The sequence below is a fragment of the Phycomyces blakesleeanus genome (assembly GCF_001638985.1).
Source record: "Phycomyces blakesleeanus NRRL 1555(-) unplaced genomic scaffold PHYBLscaffold_41, whole genome shotgun sequence".
In the NCBI taxonomy this organism is placed as follows: Eukaryota; Fungi; Mucoromycota; class Mucoromycetes; order Mucorales; family Phycomycetaceae; genus Phycomyces; species Phycomyces blakesleeanus.
Window position 1 is genome coordinate 258,139 of NW_017265190.1, and position 19,669 is coordinate 277,807.

Here is a 19,669-nt window from a genome sequence, read left to right on the forward strand (position 1 = left end):
ACATATAGATGTATGTTATGTATTATATTGCAAGATTTTATAAAATCTTTGTTTAAAATAAAATAAAATAAAATAAACTATGCTATACACTACACTACACTACACTACACTAAACATATACAAACTAATATACATGCAATCTCTCAGTTCACTAAATATATAAAGAAGTATAATATACTAGAGTTGAATTTTAATATGATATAATGGAAAAATAAATAAATAAATAAATAAATAAATAAATAATATATATATATATAATTGAAACAAGGAAAATAAAATAATAAACATAAACATAAAATAATAATAATAATATAATATAATATAATATAATATAATATAATATAATATAATATAATATAATCAAAGACGGACAAAGAAAAAAAATGTGTACAATTTGTGTATGAATGTATGTATGAATGTATGTATGTATATGTATATATATACCAGCATGAAATTTAGCTTAGTAAAAGAATAACAGAAAGAAGAAATAAAGAGAAAAGAAAAGATGAATTTGGGTGTGTGTGTGTATGTATGTATGTATGTGTGCTCGTGTGAGTGGGTGGGTAGTGTGTAGATGTATTTGTAGTATACGTGCGTGTTTATAACTGTGAGTGAGTGAGTGAGTGTGTGTGTGTGCGTAATGTATATATGTATATATGTATATATGTACATTAAAAGAAAGTGTTGTAGTGAATTGCGTGCTGTTGATCGATGCCTTGTGAATTTGGACTCTGAAATGAGATGTGAGTTGGATGTGGTGCTTCATACAATGGGCGTAATTGTTGAGTTTTCTTTTCATCCATATAACAACCATCATAATTTTGGTTATGGTTATGGTTATGACCATGGTCATGGCTGTTGCTGTTGCTATGGCCGTGATCGTAAATGTGTGTGTCTTGTTTGTAGCCATAAAGGTTCGACTCATGTTGCATAGGTATCATGGACGGTACAGGTGGTACAGACGGAAGCTCAGCGAGGGGTACAGGTGTCGAAGAATGGATATTGAGAGAGTGATGGTGGTGGTGATGGCTATGCTGATAATCTAATTTATTTATTTATTTTTTTTAAAAAAAAAAGAAAGTTAAATACAGACCAAAGCTACTTCTTTAACATATATATTTTATGCTTACTGTTGTAATGTGTATGAGAATACATGTCTTGAGAAATATAGTCGTTTGATGATTCAGACGCAAGATAATAGTTTGGTACTGGAGGCAAGGGCAGAGAATTGCGAAAGAAATAGAGTCCAGGATCATCAACGAAAAGCGGGTGTAGTTCATGAGCAATGTTGTGTTGTTCGGCCAAAAACTTTGCGCGTGAAAATGTCACCCTGTATTATTACAGATATTAATATAAAATACAATACAATACAATACAATACAATAAAAGAAAATAAAAGAAAATAAAGAATCTTACCATACTCCTTTGAGATGCATTGCACCAACTTTTACTACGACACGACTCTTTTCATTCTTGAGAATTCCGTCGCGTTTACCTCTCGACATTCCAGTAACATTGAGTAACTTTGTACCATTAACCATGTCATTATCTAATTCGGAAAAGAAGAACAGAAAGAAAAAAGTTTAATTATTAGCCCAATCGATCGATTCAAATATATATATTTATATATATATATATATATAAATTTACCTTGTCTTCGGGCTACACAAATTCCTCGGGCATCTACTTGATAACAGAGTGTTGCTTCATCTTCCCATAGAGATGTTGCCAATTTATTTCTGTGATTTGGTACATTTGGAGCAATAGGCACAATAGAGTCTTGAGAGAGTGCATGATCCAGATGTGCGGGGTCATTTATTAGAGTACTAATGGCAGTAGAATGATTATTATTGTTATTGTTGTTGTTGTTGTTGGTGGTGTTATTATTATTACTGCTTTTGTTGATGGTGGGAGAATAGACCGAGACTGAGTTTGAGATTGTTGCATTTGCGATTGTGGTCTCGGATTCAGAATCGGTTTTGATGGTGTTTGTGTTTGTGGTGGTGATTGTTGGTGTTGGCGTTGGCGGGAAATTGGATGGTATGACTGTGCGTGAGGTCTGGCTCCATGATAGCGAGGGAGAGGATACTTGATCCATGTCAAATATATAAGGATTTTCTTGGTGAATGTGCGGGTTGTGAATGCCATGAGAGTTGTGCTGAATATTATGGTTTGCATTATGAGAATAAGAGTGAGAATGAGGGTGTGGCTGAGGGTGAATGAGTGAATGAGTGAGAGAATGAGTGTGAGAGAGAGTAAGTGTGTGTGTGAGCGAATGAGTGTGTGAGAGTGTGAGGTGCGGATGGTGTAGTGTGTTCTGAACTTGGTTGACTTGGTTGACTTGGTTGTAGGTATAGTAGTTATTCTGCCTGCTCAAGTTGTCGTAGGACTCTCTTTGTTTTTCTGTGGCCATGGTAGGTATATAAGGTGTGCCTTGAGTGTTAAACATTGAGGTTGGAACAAAAGGCTTTGTATAGTAATAATAGTGTGTATATGTGAGTATTAAAATATGTATTTATAGATATTTAGAGAATTGAAGAATTATAATGAAGTAGTTTGGTAATGTAGATGAATGAAAATTTTAAAAAATAAAAAAATAAAAAATGAAAAGTAAATAAAATAAAATGTTCCTTGACTTGTTTTTTATATATATATATCTATATAAATATTTATATATAAATATATACATAAATATATATATATATATATTGTTGGACTAAAATTATAGATGTAGAATAAAGCTTTTGTCCTGTTACTATTGTTAATATTAATATTCTTATTATTATTTGACTTGAAGTATTATATAAATAATTGAAACAAAAATGTCAAAAAATAAAATAAAATTAATAATTAAATATGTTTAAAATAATTATAATAAAAGAGAAGAAAGAGAAGAAAGAGAAAGAAAGAACTGTCAATGAAGAAATCTACTTAAAGAATTCAAAAATGGCAAGTTGCTAAATCAAAATACATATATTATATATATGTATAATATAATATAATACAAAAGAAAGAGGGGGGGGGGGAGTGAAGGAGAAAGAGAGGAGGGAAAAGTTGAGATAGAATACTCAACAAAATAAAAAAAATTATAATGATTATAATAAATAAAAAAAAATTATTTTACTCTTTTTCATGTTCTACAATTTATCATTTATTATTTTTATATATCAATATCTTTATATTAATTTTCTCAAGGTCTCTATATGTATTTGACATATATAGACAATAGAAGTATAGCTATATCTTATATAGAGCTGTATTATCAAAGTAGAATTTGTTATGACTTATTTTGAATGGAAATCTCAAAATTTTAAGATCTAAAAATTTCAAAATAAATACAAGTGTTTATAAAACGGCAAATGAAAAACAATCATGTGTTGATGTTGTATATATATATATTGATACTATTGCTGCTGATTTTTTTTTAAAAAAAAAGGTACAATTTAGACAATGGAGATGATTTATGTGTATATACAAGTTATTGTATTATAAACCCCTTTCTTCTTTCCCCTCTTTTCTTTCTTTCTTTCTTTACCTCCCTAGTTTGGAAGTTAAGCTATGAATAAGCTATTGGCGCCATAATAAAAACATTATATTGCAATCTGTTGCTATGGTTACAGTCATGATTGTAGTGATAATGTTGATTTGATGTATATAATAATGAAATGAATAATTAATGAATGAATCAATGAATTAATCAATGAATTAATTATTAAAAAACATATATATACACACATATCATTAGCCACAGTGTTCATATAATTTTTCTATTATAAAATAAAATAAAAATAGAATATGTGTATGTTTTACATGAATGTACAAATGGATGTAATCTTGGTATCAGAAACCTCTATAAAAAAAAAGGTTAGATAGGCTCTTTAAAAAGAAAACATTTTTTCAATAAATCAGTCAGTCAGTCAATCAATCAATCAATCAATCAATCAAGCAATCAGTCAATCAATTCATATGGTGGTATAATTTATATTGCATTTTATTATATATATATACATATATTTCGTTTTAAAAATCAGTCAAAAATCACTTGTTTATTTTAATTTTATTTTTTATTTTAATTATAACCTTTATATATAAAAATTAAAAAGGCAAAACTTCTGTGACTGTGTAGTACAACGACCTATCAAATCCTCTTTTTTTTCTTCTCTACCTCTCTCTATCTGTTGTTACTCACTATCTATATATCCTTTTCACTACAGTATCTTTACTTGGCTTTCAGACATTTTTCCTACTTAATTTAATAAACTCTTTTTACAGCGAAAACAGTGCCAAAGGGCGGTTTTTGAAACTAATGATCTGGAGATAAAATAACAAACGGGCGGATTTTTTTTTATATTTGTCTTCCTATCTTCGTATAACTTACAAAGAGTGAAACGAGGGCCTTCTTTTCGAACGAGGACAGACAAGGAAAAACGTATGGCGAGAATAGAAATATTGCGATGGATTTAGAAGAGGAAGTTAATAATCTATTCTAATCTGGAAGCATTAACCAACATTAGAAATTACTGCGAATCTCAGGGACCAGAACGAGAATCAAAACTTAAAGACCCAGATACTAGAATAGAAGACGTAGCAAATCTTTTAAAAAGAATAGCACATAACGTATAATAAATGTACTAGTTAGCGGAAGCCTCTATTTGTGTATTATAACCGAGTAAAGCTTTACAGTGCTGCAAAGTTTGGAAGTCTAGTTGGTGGAAGCGCGGAACGAACAGCCCAAAAGTGGGCAAAGAGGTTTAAAGAAGATAAAAATTGGAATATTCTTGAAAAGAAAACGAGAAAAGTAATTAAGAGGTCAAGTCAACTTTATGAGGAACACAAGGTCTATCCGATCAACTTTTACGATGAGTATTCTCACGCTCAAGTGAGTGATGCAGTTGCAACTCTTACTGAAAAGTCCGGAAACTTCACTTTGTAGATTTCCAGTGTTCAAACTTTATTAAAGAATGAATACAATCTCTCATTCAAAAGAATAAATCACCATCCTGTAGCAAGAAATGATGAATATAAACTCGCAAATCGAAACTAGTGGGTTGAAGAATGGGGCAAAATAGACATGAACTTTCTTGAAAGATCTACTTTTATAGACGAATCAGGCTTTGACATAAACGCCAGACCACCTAGTGGTTGGTCAGTGAAGGGCATTTACAGGATATTCTTTGTAGTGTATCTATAAAATGCTGAATGAAATGGACTTATACAAAGAGAAAAGATATTATTTGGCCATGGATAGTGCTCCAATTCATACAGTCGATGAAATAAGTGTGTCTATCTTTCTCATCAACCCAATTGGAATTTTTTGATCGGTGGCAGGTTAAGAACAAGGTCAAACGAAGCATATTCGACGAGAATGGCGGTTTAATCGCCAGAAAAACGGAAGCCTACAACTCTGTTCCTCCTAAGCATCTCAGAGCATTTGTCTAACACTGCAGACACTTTTAAAAAGTTCTTGAGGAATAAGCATATTTAACTACTTTAGTTATCCAAAAATAACCGCAGTTTGAAAATAAGATAACCGCCCATTGGAAATAAAACTTCCGTCTATTTTGTAGAATCCGCCATTTGGCACTGTTTTCACTGTAAAAAGAGCTTGTCTAAATTAAGCAAGAGAAATGTCTGAGAATAAAAATAACTGTATCCAATAAAAAACCGAAATCTTCTGAATTTCCTTTTGAAAACGTCTGTATTTTTTTATTTTTATTTTTTAAAAAAAAAAAAAGGTCCGAGAACCAAGTAAAAATGCTGTACAAAGCATCTAAAAATATTATTACTATTTGATAGCTGGAAAATAATAAAATAAGATCTATTCCTTTTTTATGCTTTAATTTCTATTATTTTTTAATTCAATATGCTAATAAACAAGTCACGAATTACTTTAATTTATTAAAGATGCCCAAAAGATTTCTTCTTTTACTCTTTACAGATTATGAACTCTAGCGTACATAATAGCACCATATAGTTGGGCCCCTCCTTTCAAGAGAAAGGAAAAAATAAGATATTAATATGTGATAAAAAAAGTTAAAATAAAAAGTACAAATTAATAATTATTATTATTTTCTTGAAAGACAAATATAGTATAATATAATATTTATTCATTTAGTGTTGCGAACACAAAAAGTACAAAAAAAAAGAAACGATTGTTGGGCTCGGTCATTGTCGGTATCACTTTTAATCTTCATCTGCATCTTCTATTTTTTCTTTTTTTTTCTTTTTATTTCTCATTACTATTATTACTATATATATCTATATTGATTAATAACTCCATCGTTCAGGGTTGTCATCGATCACTTTATACTATTTTATTGTTAAACCAAAAGCAAAAGCAAAAGCAAAAGCAAAAGAACATAAAAGCGTGCTGCAATTGAGAGAGAAAGATGGAGGGGCTTTGGCCATGTGTCATTTTATTTTATTATATGTTCTACTAATTCATTCATTCATTCAAAAATATAGTCTTTTGTAAATATAATACACTCCACAGACCAGTAATACGATATATTATTTTTCTCTCTAATAAATTATTGTATAGATGTATTTAATACCACAATTCATAAAAAAATACGATAATAATAATAATAATGATTTTAGGTGATTTTATTTTATTTTTTGTAATGTGTGCTAAAATTCCATCTATTCTTCCAAAATAAGATTGAGAAGCGAGAGTATCTGAAACTCAATCGAACAAAAAAGAAAGAAAGAGAGAAAGAAACTCACTATAGCTATTAATATCTGTATCTATATATAACAATAAAACACATCTTACAATATGGCAAAAATAACCATCTATCCAATAATAAGAGTTCATGTTGTGCTCCAAGTAGTTTCTTTATCTTTTTATTTTTGCTGTTGTTGTATAATATACTTTTTTGCCAAGTTCTACTCAGAAATATATGTATATAATTAATACAATTTGATGTATTTGTTTCATTAGATCTATCAATCGGTTTTTTTAAATGATTCTTCTTTCTAATTTATATTATATTCCTGGGCAAAAACCCCTTATGGTTGCTATGGTTACTTACCACATCTGTATAAATTCTATAATTTCAAAGCAAAGAAAAACAAAGAAACATTCAATACTTGATGATGATACGTATAATAATGATAAACATATGCTTACTCTACATTTTGTATTTCCTGATTAGGTACCTCGGGTGAAAATATTCCTTTATATAAATACATATCAATATAGATATAAAAATAGAAAGAAGAAAATGAAATCATTTGCTTTTTTTTTTGGGTAGCAAACTATGCTGTGTTGTTTCAAACATATCTATCTTTTGACATTTGAAATATGATGGATCCTTTAAGCCTTTTGATTCTTTACCAAACAAGAAGCATATTAATAAAAGTATTATTAATTGATATTGAACTAATGAAAGAACAAAAAAAATGATGTTAATTACAAAATATATAAATGGCTATAGCATATTTCACATAATTTTTTTAAATAAAAGAACGGTCATTATGTATAGCAATAATTTATATACATAGATAGATAGTTATTCATATAGCTATTCGTAATAAGTATCTTAATAAGAGTAATATGTATTAGCTCACTTTGATTTGAAAATTCTTATCACAATAAATAAATACCGATTTTACAAAGTACCCGTGGAGATCACAAAATGGTTACAAAATCTGACGTTCTAATTTATATATTATTATTAAAATGAAATAAAGAATAGCTTTGAATATATTTAGTGGGATGATTTATATATACATAAACAAAAGTAGGCTGAGATTGTGTAATTGTGTCTATCAAAGATAGACTGTAAATATATAATAATAATTAATGACAGTAAATTAAAAAATAATATTTGTATGTATGTATGTATGTATATATAATTTATAATTAATATTATTCTCTTTTTCTTTCTTTTCAATCCAAGATAATATTCATGCCACTAGCCACCTTTCAAATCTGATTATGATTTTCTTCTTTTTTTTTTAAAAAAAAAAGGATCTTGGTCCCGGTGTCTTATAATCGTGGGAGAAATCTATCCAGAGCACAACTGTCCCAGTTATCTTTTTGCTCAGCTCTTTCCCAGACGTTCACACAACTGATACCGATACTGATGATGATGATTATGAGGATAATGATCTAATGTGCGCGTGTGTTTTAATTGGCTACACTCCAACCGACACCTTTGTATGTTCTTTTTATTACTCTTACCTATCAAAGAAACAGTACTACTCAAAGGATCAGTAATATAGCATAGTACAGAATAGTGACGCTTTTTATTTTTATTTTGGAGGACTTGAACAAAGTGTCATTTGGCTTCAATTATGCGTACCCCTCCCCTCACACACACGCACATATATATATATAATATAATATACTATTAAGAAGAAGAAGGAAGCTCTTTTTTTTGTGTTTGTGTTTGTGTACGGATTTCTGAATATGAATCTGTGGAACTTTATTGATCATTTTTCCATTGGAATCAAAGAATTTTGCTTTTCTGTTTTTTTTTGGCTACATAAAATAAAGAAAGAAAGAAAGAACGGTTTAACCGGATAATATTTCAATGAACTTAGAATAGCCTTTTTGTAATTTATTTAAATGTATAAAGTTCAACCAAAATTCTAGATATAATTTTGCTTTGAAAAATAAGGGAAATTAGTCTATTTTGAACAAAGACAAATTAATCTCAAGTTAAATATATGTAAGAGATATATATGGGCAGTTTTCGATCATTATAACTTAACAAAGGAAATATAGTTTTTTGATAAGTTTCCTTGCTTACTGCTTACCACTAATAATTAATTAATTCAAAGATGAGCGACCCACATTTCTGGTGCTGATGTTTAAACTTTCTATGTCTACAGTTCTCAAGGTACCACTCTTTTTTTTGTGACACACACGAGGTTGTTTCAAAAAGACCAGATCAAGGTTCGACATCAAAGCCCAGGCTTATCAAATAATAAACTTGTTCTCACTAATTCACTCTCTATCTCTTTATCTTTATTATTTAATCCAAATAAATACATAAAATATTAAAAGCTTGTATATTATATTACAATATAATATAATACAATACAGAGTTGTGGGGAAATGTCAATAATATTTAGTGAAAAATATCTGTCCTCCATTACCATTAGTAATATGAATATATATATGAAATATTGCTGGACCGTGCAAAAAAAATGCTAATCATATAAAATTTTACCCTGAAGTTTTTTCTTTTTCTTAAAATAATTCCAAGTCCGGAATATCAAAAGGAAAAATAAAAAATAGATAGTCGAAGAAAAGGTAGACTTTTTCTTCTTCTTTTTCATATCAAAGAAACTTAAGGTCTTAATACCAGTAATAAAATAAGCCCATTAAATACTGGGGACTCTCTTCTTCTTCTTCTTTAAAAATACTAGAATTAATGATACTAATAATAGCGATTTATTACTGATAAAGTTCTAATTATAAGACTCTGGTATTGAATAAATAAACAAAAATAAGAATGCTCCACAAAACCCGACCATTTTATTGTTATTATTATCATTATCACTATCAATATCATTTCCAGTATCACTATCACTATCATTATTACTATTCTGAATAGATAATACTAATTGGAAGGTTTATTAAGAATGTTTATCCCGAATTTTCGGTCAAATTTCTTTTTCACTTCTTTTGACTTTCTAAACTGTGATCCTTTCTTATTTATTTACTTATTTATTTGTTTATTATATAGCCCAAATTTCGCTTAATATATTTAAGCAAGATCAATCGTGTAATAAAGTCCCAGTTAAAAGGTACTCCTTGGAGACGTACAATAATTACAGTAATTCATATGGCTGCCATAGTTGGCATCATATTACTAAGACAGAATAGTTCTAATAGTAAAGATTATTGAATAATAATTCCCCGAAGCACTCAGTCTCTATTTCACTATCTCTTTTTATTTTATTTTTTCATCTTTTCTCACTCTTTGTGTGTATAGGCGTGTGTGTGAGAGATTTCAAGTGTGTCTTCTTTTTTCTTTTTTTTTCTTGCTCGACTTGATTCTATAAACCTGACCTGTGTTCAGTTCCATAACAACTCTCCGCCTTTTGTGAGTATGGCATGATGAATCACAATCCTCCACTTATCTTTCCTTTTTCAATTTTTCAAAAAATTCCCACCCCGGTCAAAACACTTGGTCTATGCCGATGGCACTTTAGTGTTCTTGAATGGATAGGAGCAACATACGTTTTTATGTATCTATATATTTATACATATTTTACTTATATTCTGACTTGATTTGGCTGAGTAAGTATAGTATATGATATTGTAGCATTTTGTAGAATACTATTGTATAGTACAGCATAATAGGTTGTATTGTATTGTATTGTATAGGGCTTAGCGTTCTTTAATTATTTCGGTTTCTCTTTATCTATTTATTTATTTTTATGTCAGCATTTTATCCAAAGATTGACATTACCAAAAAAAAAAAAAAGAACTGAAGTATGGCTTGATTCACCTGCCTAGGATTTTATATTTTCTTTATTTTTCGCACACACAAACATACACACATATTTATATGTACATATACATGGGATGAGAATATTCTAAGCCTAAATATATAAAGTATATCTGAAATTTTGTAAGACTAGTTGGGTTGCGACAAAGTATTGAGGCACGTATTTTTCCTCCCGGACATTTCTTGGATAAGGTATAACTCGCGTGTCGCGATATTACCATGTATCACATATTTTACCGCCAATAACATTAAGTCAACTATAGTTACGTAAAAAAAACACCCGCCCGTATACATCGGGAATCATAAGGTATACTGTTACAGCAGTGATTTTTTTTTTTTAAAAAAAACAAGGGTTTATCCTGTCATCTCATGTAGAACAGCCTTAATAATAAAAAAGAAGAAGAATGTATATGGTCTGGTGCTCAATGTACAATATTCCCCGCTACCTTCTTTTATTATAGCGGTAATAACCAAATATATATGCATATGTGTATGCACGTATGTAGAAGTATACTCTATTTTATAGTTTGGTCCTGTATTCTGGACCATCCAGTGTTATTATCTGGGAATCTGTCTGCCAACTTTCCCTTGTAAATATCTACTCATTCTCCCCAGTATTATTTAATCAGTATCAAAGCAATTGTTTCATATTCTCAATAAATTAAGGAACCAAAAAGGAAAGAAGGAATTAAGTAACAAGAAACTAGTTTACACTTAAGATATTATGCGGTTTTGTCTTCTTTAACTTCAGTTTGTATATTTTGAAGCATAATTACATAGATACTGTAGTAAAATACAAAACAACAGTAACTGAAGAGCGTATTCAAATATTATACATCATTTACCTCCACGTTTAATTATCTCGATGACTTTTAGAATATTTTCTTTCTCTCTCTTTCTTTCTTTTTATACCAAAAATAAATACGCACCTCCCACTTTGAAATTAAATCATAAATTCTCATTTATATTAAGCTTACACATGATCTACTTTTACCCGTCAATAGTTTCAAAAAAATATTCTATTTCATCTTACTTTATGTTTTGATGAAATTTTATTTTTAATTTAAATATAAGATATACAAAATTTTTCTCTGAGATCTTACCATGTATTTCCAGACTATCTATTTATTTTCTCACACGTAATTTGACTATTGCCACTTGGCATTTCATATATAAAATCCTTGTAGTTGCTGGAATTTTCTTTGTCTTTTTTTTTTAAAAAAAATACCCTAGATTAATTTATACTACATAACAATGTGATATATATAAATGTATATCCATACTTATAGTTAAAGTAGACAATCAAATATTTTGTACTTTAAAAGATCGACTCCGTAATGAATGAAAATACACTCGATTTTAGTATCTGTAGAATTCTTTATTTTGAATATTTTGATTATGAATTAATTATTACAAGAATTTTACAATTCTTAAATAAAGTAAAAAAAAACCGAACTTTTGACTTGGTGGGAGTGAATGACCTCATGTACTAAAACTAAACAAAAGAAAAAGCAAAAGCAAAAAGAAATTCAATGTTTTAGAAAGTTGGTATTTATTTATTTATTTATTTTTTTAAAAATAATAATAATAATGAAATAATGGGCAACAATGCAAAAAGCAAGAATATTGATCAGATAACTGGGTATATTAAAAAAAAAGAGAAAGAAAGAAAGAAAGAAAGAAAGAAAGAAATAAAATGTTAAAGTCGTAGATTAATTAATAAGCTATGCAGTAACGTTCACCAATAACAATTTTATCACAAGGAGGAGGATTGGTAACGCCGATCTTCTTCAAAACAGCAGTGTTGTCATCTGAAGCAGACTGGCTCTTCTCCTTGCTTAATTGGGTAATCTGAACCTCAACGATATTGTGTTCCTTAGCAATAGACTTGCATGTGTCCCCAGCCTTGACAACGTGATATTTCTTGCACTTGGTAATAGTACGAGCAGCAAGGTGGGAAGCATCACTGGTAGTAATATTAGTAGTAGAAGGCGGAGCCGACTCCTCAGACTTTGCAGCAATCTTAATATTGCTGCTGTCTTTGTTAGGAGCCTGAGAATTTTGGATATTTTTAGACTTCTTAGGTACGGCTGCCTTGGGCACGGTTTCCTTGGGTACAGTTGCCTTGGGTACTGTTTCCTTGGGTACGGTTTCCTTGGGTACGGTTGCCTTGGGTACAGTTGCCTTGGGCACGGTTGCCTTGGGCACGGTTGCCTTGGGTACGGTTGCCTTGGGCACGGTTGCCTTGGGTACGGTTGCCTTGGGTACGGTTGCCTTGGGTACGGTTGCCTTGGGTACAGTTGCCTTGGGTACGGTTGCCTTGGGTACAGTTGTCTTGGGTACAGTTGCCTTGGGCACGGTTGCCTTGGGCACGGTTGCCTTGGGTACAGTTGCCTTGGGTACGGTTGCCTTGGGTACGGTTGTCTTGGGTACGGTTGTCTTGGGTACAGTTGCCTTGGGTACAGTTGCCTTGGGTACAGTTGCCTTGGGTACAGTTGCCTTGGGCACAGTTGCCTTGGGGACGGTTGCCTTTGTGCAGTAAGACTTTCCAGAAACAAGATTCACACATTTTGTTTCGTTGTTACCGAGACCAGAGTTCAATTTCTGGAGTTGATTGACAGTAATTTGGTACTTAGAAGAAAATGTGGAGCATGTCTGACCATTTGTAGCTTAAATAATAAGAATAATAGTAATTGGGAAAATTTGGTTTTATTAAGTGTAATTTATTAAAATTAACTACATGTAAAACTTACCAACATGAGACTCAGCACAGCCATTCACAGGGGCGGCAGAGACCATTGATGCCAAGGCAAAGAGAACAAGGATAAAGACAGTGAGCTTCATTTTTGGTGCTGGATCGGATTGAATAAGTGGAAAGAGATGATTAATTAAATGAAATTGGCCATAGACACTTGCTATTATATACCCTTTCACAGTATTTATTTTACTCGTGAACTGGCACAATTTGTATTGTCATTGAACTAGTTAATATACTTTATACATTTAATAAAACCCCCTTACAGGGTGCACCTGTTCGACACGTCTTTGACAATTATCTTTTTTTAGAACCTCCACAACGCACTAACCGTTTAAACACAATGAATAACGACATGGTTAAATATCAGGTTTATTTAACTGCCTACCGATACTGGCAAGATCATTAAGCCAAACAGTTGATAGAAAGCCGAGAGTTTTATTATTGCTGGTATTGCTGGTATTGCTTATAGGAATAAGCTAACTTAATATGTATGTACGAGCCTTTTAAAAAAGTCACGGTAAATATCAAAGCTATCTCACATCGGATACGCTAAATATCATAACCAGTAGTTTTCATTTTTTCATTCATCTGTTCTTCTATTCTTTCTTTTATTCGTTATTTATGAGTGAGATAGGCTGAGCATCAACTATGAATATTAGTATCTCCTATTCATAATAAAATATGTAAGTTTAAGCCTTTCCAGGGACCAGTTATAATATACCAAATATATTTATAGTATAGATTTTCCAACCTCCAAAAATAATATGCTTAAAAAAATGACAAACAAACAAATTATTATTATTAATTTGAGGAAATCTTTTATTATTAGTATTATAATTATTATATTTCTTTCTTTCTTTTCTATGGTTCTAACCGGCTACTGTTATTTTTTGAAAGATTTAAAGCTACTATGGGATATATACCTTGATCCCGGTATTGTAGACAAGAATTTTTTTAATAATAAAGCTATCGAATAGTAGCTTAGTGTATGATTTTTCTTAAAAGAATGCACTCTGCGTAAAAACTGTCCCCCCTCTTTCTCTCTTTTTTTTTTTACATATTAAAGTCAGTCAATTTGAAAGTTTAAAAGATTTAGTCGGCCACACACGATTATTGATTTTCGTTTTGATTCCCAACCACACCGTACGAACACATAGCTTTACACAGAGTAGACTTTCTACACCCGGATCTGGATCTGACATTTGTAAGTGCATATTTTCATGTTAAGTAAAATGATACTAATAATAATAATAATAATAATTGACAGACTAATATTTTGCCAAGATGGGTAATGATCTAAGCTGAAAATGATAGGCCATGTATAGCCGAGGTAGATCAAGTGCCACTATTTTGGCTCAGAGTAGCAATTTTCTTTATTGGGGAGGAAGGGGGGTTGTACAGAACGGTTCTTTATTACCGTGCAACCAAAAAAAAAAATTAAGTTTCTGGTTTTGGTTTTAGTTTTGGAGAATAAACTTAAAATTGATGACAGTGCCATGGATAGAGCACCAGCCATATCTGAAGTTTAAATCTGGTGTGAATTGATTTAAATGTTACCCAGACTTAAACTTCATTGGGGTTCAATTATATTTCCTTCAATTCATGACATTTACATATTCGTTTTGTTATCTTGAATGGTAGTCAAAGTTAGCTTGATTATATGTACTGTGTCATTTATTGCAATCAAAAGATACAGTTTATATTTGAGCTGTAAATTTGAACATACATCTGTCCCTTAGACAGTATTAAAGAACCTTCCAAAAGCTGGAATACAATGTAACCATATCAAATTAGTCAGAGCAGACTTTTCAGTAAGCAAATTCATTAATGTTGAATATGCTATTAATATATATATACATAATAAATAACAGATATTACAACCCCTTTCTGTAAGACTGTGTTAAAGGTGGGTGTTGTTCTATAAATACATGTATCGTATATCTCCTCGAAAAGATGTACCTCGGGTCCCATTATTCTCACCCACCCACACACACACACATACACACAAGTATCGAATGCCGATATATATAAATATATTGCTCTAAAGTATCCATTAGAGATATCAATTTTTAAGAGGAATTTTAAGCAAAGAAAAAGGAATATAAGTAATAAATTATACTGTAAATGCATTATATATAATACTAAGGTTGGAATCATATTATAGATAATAAAAGTATAGTTATTTTATACAAACAATCAACTGCTTGTCAGCTAGTTATCTATCCATTCATTTTTTTAAAGAAAAAAATCTAAAGAGCACAGAGACATTAACAAAGTGTTAAAGAGAGAAATTAGTTAGAGTACCATATACTGAATTACAACGGTATGATACTGGTGTAGTATTCAAAGATTCGGCTTATATTAAAACCGTTTTTAAATGCGTTTTTATTCTTTGAGCTGTTAAATGTTTTACTAGTAATAAATGCATGTAAAGTGCTGCTTGGTAAAACAAGTAAACCAACTGAGAACCCATGATAGCATTTGTAGATGACTACTTAGAGCTGTATATCTACAATATTACCCGGATTTTTTTTTTCAAAGTACTGGAGCTAATATATACTGCTGGATTCTCAAGCTTTTACATATTCGTTTTCTTAAAACCTCTCTACCTCCAAAATAAAAACAGAAATATATCAATATTTCTATCACAACAGACGCTAATACATGACAATGCTAATATAAGTAATTCTAAACCAACTTTTTATGATACGGTTATGGTGTTTATACAGACGTCTTTTACATTTACTAGTAATTTAACACAATATTCATGTGAGGATATTAAAACCTTTATATGTATCAAATTTAATCCAACTTTTATCGATATTTGTGAGTTAAGATGAATATCTAACTTATGTAACAAAGATAGTATTATATTTTAGAGACGCTTTCCAGCAAGTATTGTATTATCTATTTTTGAAAGTAAAGGCTGTATATTAGAGTGTTGCTATTCACAAAATGAAGCCTTGAAAAATGAAAATCAACATATTTACCGTGTAGCTTTTAATACAGCAGGTACTTGCACCGCGCTCTTGTTACAAAAATCTTCACATCTATCAAATAATAAGTGATGGTTGGTTGATTGAGAAATAAAAAAAAATAGAACCCTCGGGTTGTCATCAACCATTCTAATTCAGCACTCTTGGCACCTGTAATCGACAAATATAAAAAAAATACCTATTTTTTATCACACACACACATATATATATATATATTTACTTTGAGCGCCGAACAGTACGTTGCATAGAGTTGACAAGCACTTTTAATACATAAATGTATCAGATCATATATTGTTTTAGGATGTACGAGTCAAGATGGTCTATTAATTGATAATTTAAAAAGATCAAGAAACGTGTACATCAAAAAAGGAAAGGAAAAGAAACTATAAAAAGTGGCTTTAGTTGTCTGATTCCTTTTATTCACACATCTCTTTCGTTCATTTAACTTTAACAATGAAGTTCTCTCTCTTTGCTCTTGCTACCCTTGCCTTGTCCGCTGTTGTTTCTGCTGGTGCTGATGTCTCTTGTGCTGAAAAACATGCTGGTATGTCATTATTATTTAGTGCTATAGCAATATTATACTTTCAATTGAATTCTTTGCTGTTGTTAATTTCTTCTTTTTCTCTTTCTTCTTTTTCTTCAGCTTCCAAGGGCCAATCATGCGCTGTATTTTCGTCTAAGTATCACATCACCGTCAAGCAGCTCCAGACATTGAACTCTGGTCTCGGTAGCAACGGAAAGGACTGCAAGAATCTTATTCCTGGAAAGTCTTACTGCACCAAGGCCACTTCTCCCAAGGTTGATTCCCCCAACAAGTCTACTCCAAAGAAATCTGACGGTGACAAAAAGTCTAATGATGACAAGAACAAGGAGACCATTTCAAAGTCTTCTGAGAACGAGGCTAAGCAGTCGACTGTAAACACCAACGGTGCCTCCCACATTGCCGCTCGTGCTATTGCCGAGTGCAAGAAGTATCACGTTGTCAAGGCTGGTGACACCTGCGAGACCATTGCTAAGCAGTACAGCATTCCTGAGGCTCAGTTTACCGAGTTGAACAAAAAGGACAGCAAGGATAGCGCTATCCCTTGCACCAAACTCGTTTCTGGAAAGCGTTACTGCGTTGCCCATTAAGAGTGGATTCTATAATTAACGTGTATATTAAAATACTATCTTGTGGATTAATAAATACTACTTGTTATAAGCTTAAAGAAGAATAAAAAGATGTTTTACTTAAGAAACCCAAGTCCAAGTTTCAGCAGATAATATATCCGTGTGTGTGTCTGTACTAGCTGTATATATATTATTTTAAAATTAAGCCTTGAATGTTTATATAGCCACGTTTTTAGTACTCTTTATCAATACAAAGCTAATACATAAGGCACATAAAGCATCCCTGTAAATAATACTCTTACTTTTCAAGTGAAATTCTATTAAACAGAGTAACTACCGACAACCAGGATACTTTAGTGTACAGCTAAATATATAAAGTCCAATACAGCTTTTACATAATAGAGTATATATGGAAGCCTTACTACCGTGCATCTAGTACACTCTTTCAAAAGTTAGTTTACTTTGCTATTGAAAATTTTGAATTATTATTAGTGCATTTAACAAAAGTAATTAAAGTATTTTTTTTAATCCAGATAAAGAATAAATAGAATAAAAATAATATAGCGCTATTCTTAACAGACTCTTAATCAAGTACTCTTATCCTTAGCTCATAAAGTTATTAAATTGAACAACAATTTGAAAATAAATATTATATATACTATAAATGATGTCTGTCTTATTTCAATTCTTGTCCAAAAGTTTATTTAGATGGCGAATAATACCAGGTTTAACTATATAGCCAGCAGAAAATTAGCTGTTTAAATATAATATACATATTGCAATATATATATGATCTTATGGATAGAGCAAGGAAATTTGGTTTCTATTATGAGTGATGCTGATTATATAACGTTACTGTTTAAGAGCTGTGTGTGTGTCTGAAAGGCTACAATTTTATTTTCATAAAAAAATCAGAAAGTATACGGATATACAGAAAAAGAAATCTTGACTGTAAATACAGCCCAAAACTAATCATCGAAAACTAATAAGCTAGTAAGAGATACAATAACTCTGCCCGACAACAAGCTTCTGGCATTCACTATCGATGGCCTGAGAGAGCCCCGAGTTAAACTGCTTGAACTGGGCCATGGTAATTTTGTTCTCCTTGGCAATTGTTTTACAGGTTTCTCCAGACTTCACAACATGGTACTTCTTACAGTCAGAAACAGCGCGGGTAGCATGATGAGCACCTTTAGGTGTAGCAGCATGATCCTTCTTAGTTGACTTTGATGGCTTATAGGTGGTCTTGACGGGTTTCTTAGTGGTCTTCTTTTGTTTCTTGGCCATCTCTTCTTTCTTAGGACTATTCTCACCGCGCTTTTCTTGGGGATGCTCGACATTAGGTTCTTGAGTAGGCTTGATAGGCTTTGGGACAACCTTGGATGGTTTGTGGATAGGCTTCTTGTGCTCAGCCTCTTTCTCGCCGCGCTTGTCTTGGGGATGCTCGACATTAGGTTCTTGAGTAGGCTTGATAGGCTTTGGGACAACCTTGGATGGTTTGTGGATAGGCTTCTTGTGCTCAGGCTCTTTCTCGCTGCGCTTGTTTTTGGAGACAGTGGACAAAGGCTTGACACAATAGGAAGATCCTACTACAAGACTCTTGCAGTTATTGATTTCGCTTCCATGTCCAAGGTTAAAACCTTGGAATTCTTTGACGGTAATGTCAAATTTGGCTGCAACGGACACACACGTTTCACCCTGAGCAGCTAGAAAAATCAGAGAATTTAGAATATAGCTTTATTGAAATCAAGAGAAAGCTACAAAACATACCAATATGTTTTTCAGCGCAACCAACTGCAGGAGCAGCGGAAACCATACCGGCCAATGCAAGAGCGGAAATAGTAAAAAGAGAAAGCTTCATTGTTTGAGATGATAGGTAAAAGAGGTGGATGATGGAGCAAAATGAAAAAAAAAATCAATGTGTCTTTTATATTTTTTTAAAGAAGAATAAATATGTTCTACTATTTTTATATATCGTATAGATTATATTACTCGGCCTGGTACATCAAGCCTTTTAATATTATGTCCCTGAAAAGTCTAATTTCTATATCTTAGCTGTCAAAAATAAACACCACACACTTTCGCCGCTCGAAAGACAAGCCTGTGATATTCATTTTTGTCTTTAGCTTCTTAAAGAAGTTGCCAAGAAAGCGTAAATAGATCTTTGAGCCAAATTATGATCCATATTCTCTTCACCTATAGATCAGTATTGCTTCTTTTATCTATACATTTATGGCAATCCAACCCCCAAAAAATGAGGCAATATTTGTATAACTAATGAACCTCGGGCTGGGCTTATTATTTTATTAAGATATCATTATATGTTTTTCAGGTAT

General features: G+C 31.4%; 6 protein-coding genes across 6 annotated transcripts; 3 read left to right on the forward strand and 3 right to left on the reverse strand.

Annotated features, from left to right (window-relative positions):
- Window positions 1-381: 381 nt before the first annotated feature.
- On the reverse strand, window positions 382-2,413 carry PHYBLDRAFT_189482 (apses-type HTH transcription regulator; the record flags this gene model as incomplete). Its single annotated transcript, XM_018439669.1, has 4 exons — window positions 382-1,042; window positions 1,131-1,330; window positions 1,417-1,549; window positions 1,651-2,413. The coding sequence occupies 4 exons, from the start codon at window positions 2,411-2,413 to the stop codon at window positions 672-674; spliced, it is 1,467 nt and encodes a 488-aa protein (XP_018283879.1). The 3' UTR covers window positions 382-671.
- A 1,382-nt stretch (window positions 2,414-3,795) lies between these two features.
- Window positions 3,796-4,933, forward strand: PHYBLDRAFT_175804 (hypothetical protein; the record flags this gene model as incomplete). The annotated part of the gene is made up of 3 exons (XM_018437582.1): window positions 3,796-3,864; window positions 4,465-4,617; window positions 4,640-4,933. 3 exons carry the CDS (start codon window positions 3,796-3,798, stop codon window positions 4,931-4,933), a joined length of 516 nt encoding a protein of 171 aa, XP_018283880.1.
- Window positions 4,934-5,071: 138 nt separating this feature from the next.
- PHYBLDRAFT_153099 (hypothetical protein) lies at window positions 5,072-5,439 on the forward strand (the record flags this gene model as incomplete). Its single annotated transcript, XM_018433061.1, has 2 exons — window positions 5,072-5,149; window positions 5,329-5,439. The coding sequence occupies 2 exons, from the start codon at window positions 5,072-5,074 to the stop codon at window positions 5,437-5,439; spliced, it is 189 nt and encodes a 62-aa protein (XP_018283881.1).
- Window positions 5,440-12,549: 7,110 nt separating this feature from the next.
- Window positions 12,550-13,038, reverse strand: PHYBLDRAFT_119804 (hypothetical protein; the record flags this gene model as incomplete). The annotated part of the gene is made up of 1 exon (XM_018428709.1): window positions 12,550-13,038. One exon carries the CDS (start codon window positions 13,036-13,038, stop codon window positions 12,550-12,552), a length of 489 nt encoding a protein of 162 aa, XP_018283882.1.
- Window positions 13,039-16,676: 3,638 nt separating this feature from the next.
- PHYBLDRAFT_71636 (secreted LysM domain-containing protein) lies at window positions 16,677-17,354 on the forward strand (the record flags this gene model as incomplete). The annotated part of the gene is made up of 2 exons (XM_018442517.1): window positions 16,677-16,767; window positions 16,867-17,354. The coding sequence occupies 2 exons, from the start codon at window positions 16,677-16,679 to the stop codon at window positions 17,352-17,354; spliced, it is 579 nt and encodes a 192-aa protein (XP_018283883.1).
- A 969-nt stretch (window positions 17,355-18,323) lies between these two features.
- On the reverse strand, window positions 18,324-19,194 carry PHYBLDRAFT_71635 (carbohydrate-binding module family 50 protein; the record flags this gene model as incomplete). Its single annotated transcript, XM_018442516.1, has 2 exons — window positions 18,324-19,039; window positions 19,104-19,194. The coding sequence occupies 2 exons, from the start codon at window positions 19,192-19,194 to the stop codon at window positions 18,324-18,326; spliced, it is 807 nt and encodes a 268-aa protein (XP_018283884.1).
- Window positions 19,195-19,669: the final 475 nt, after the last annotated feature.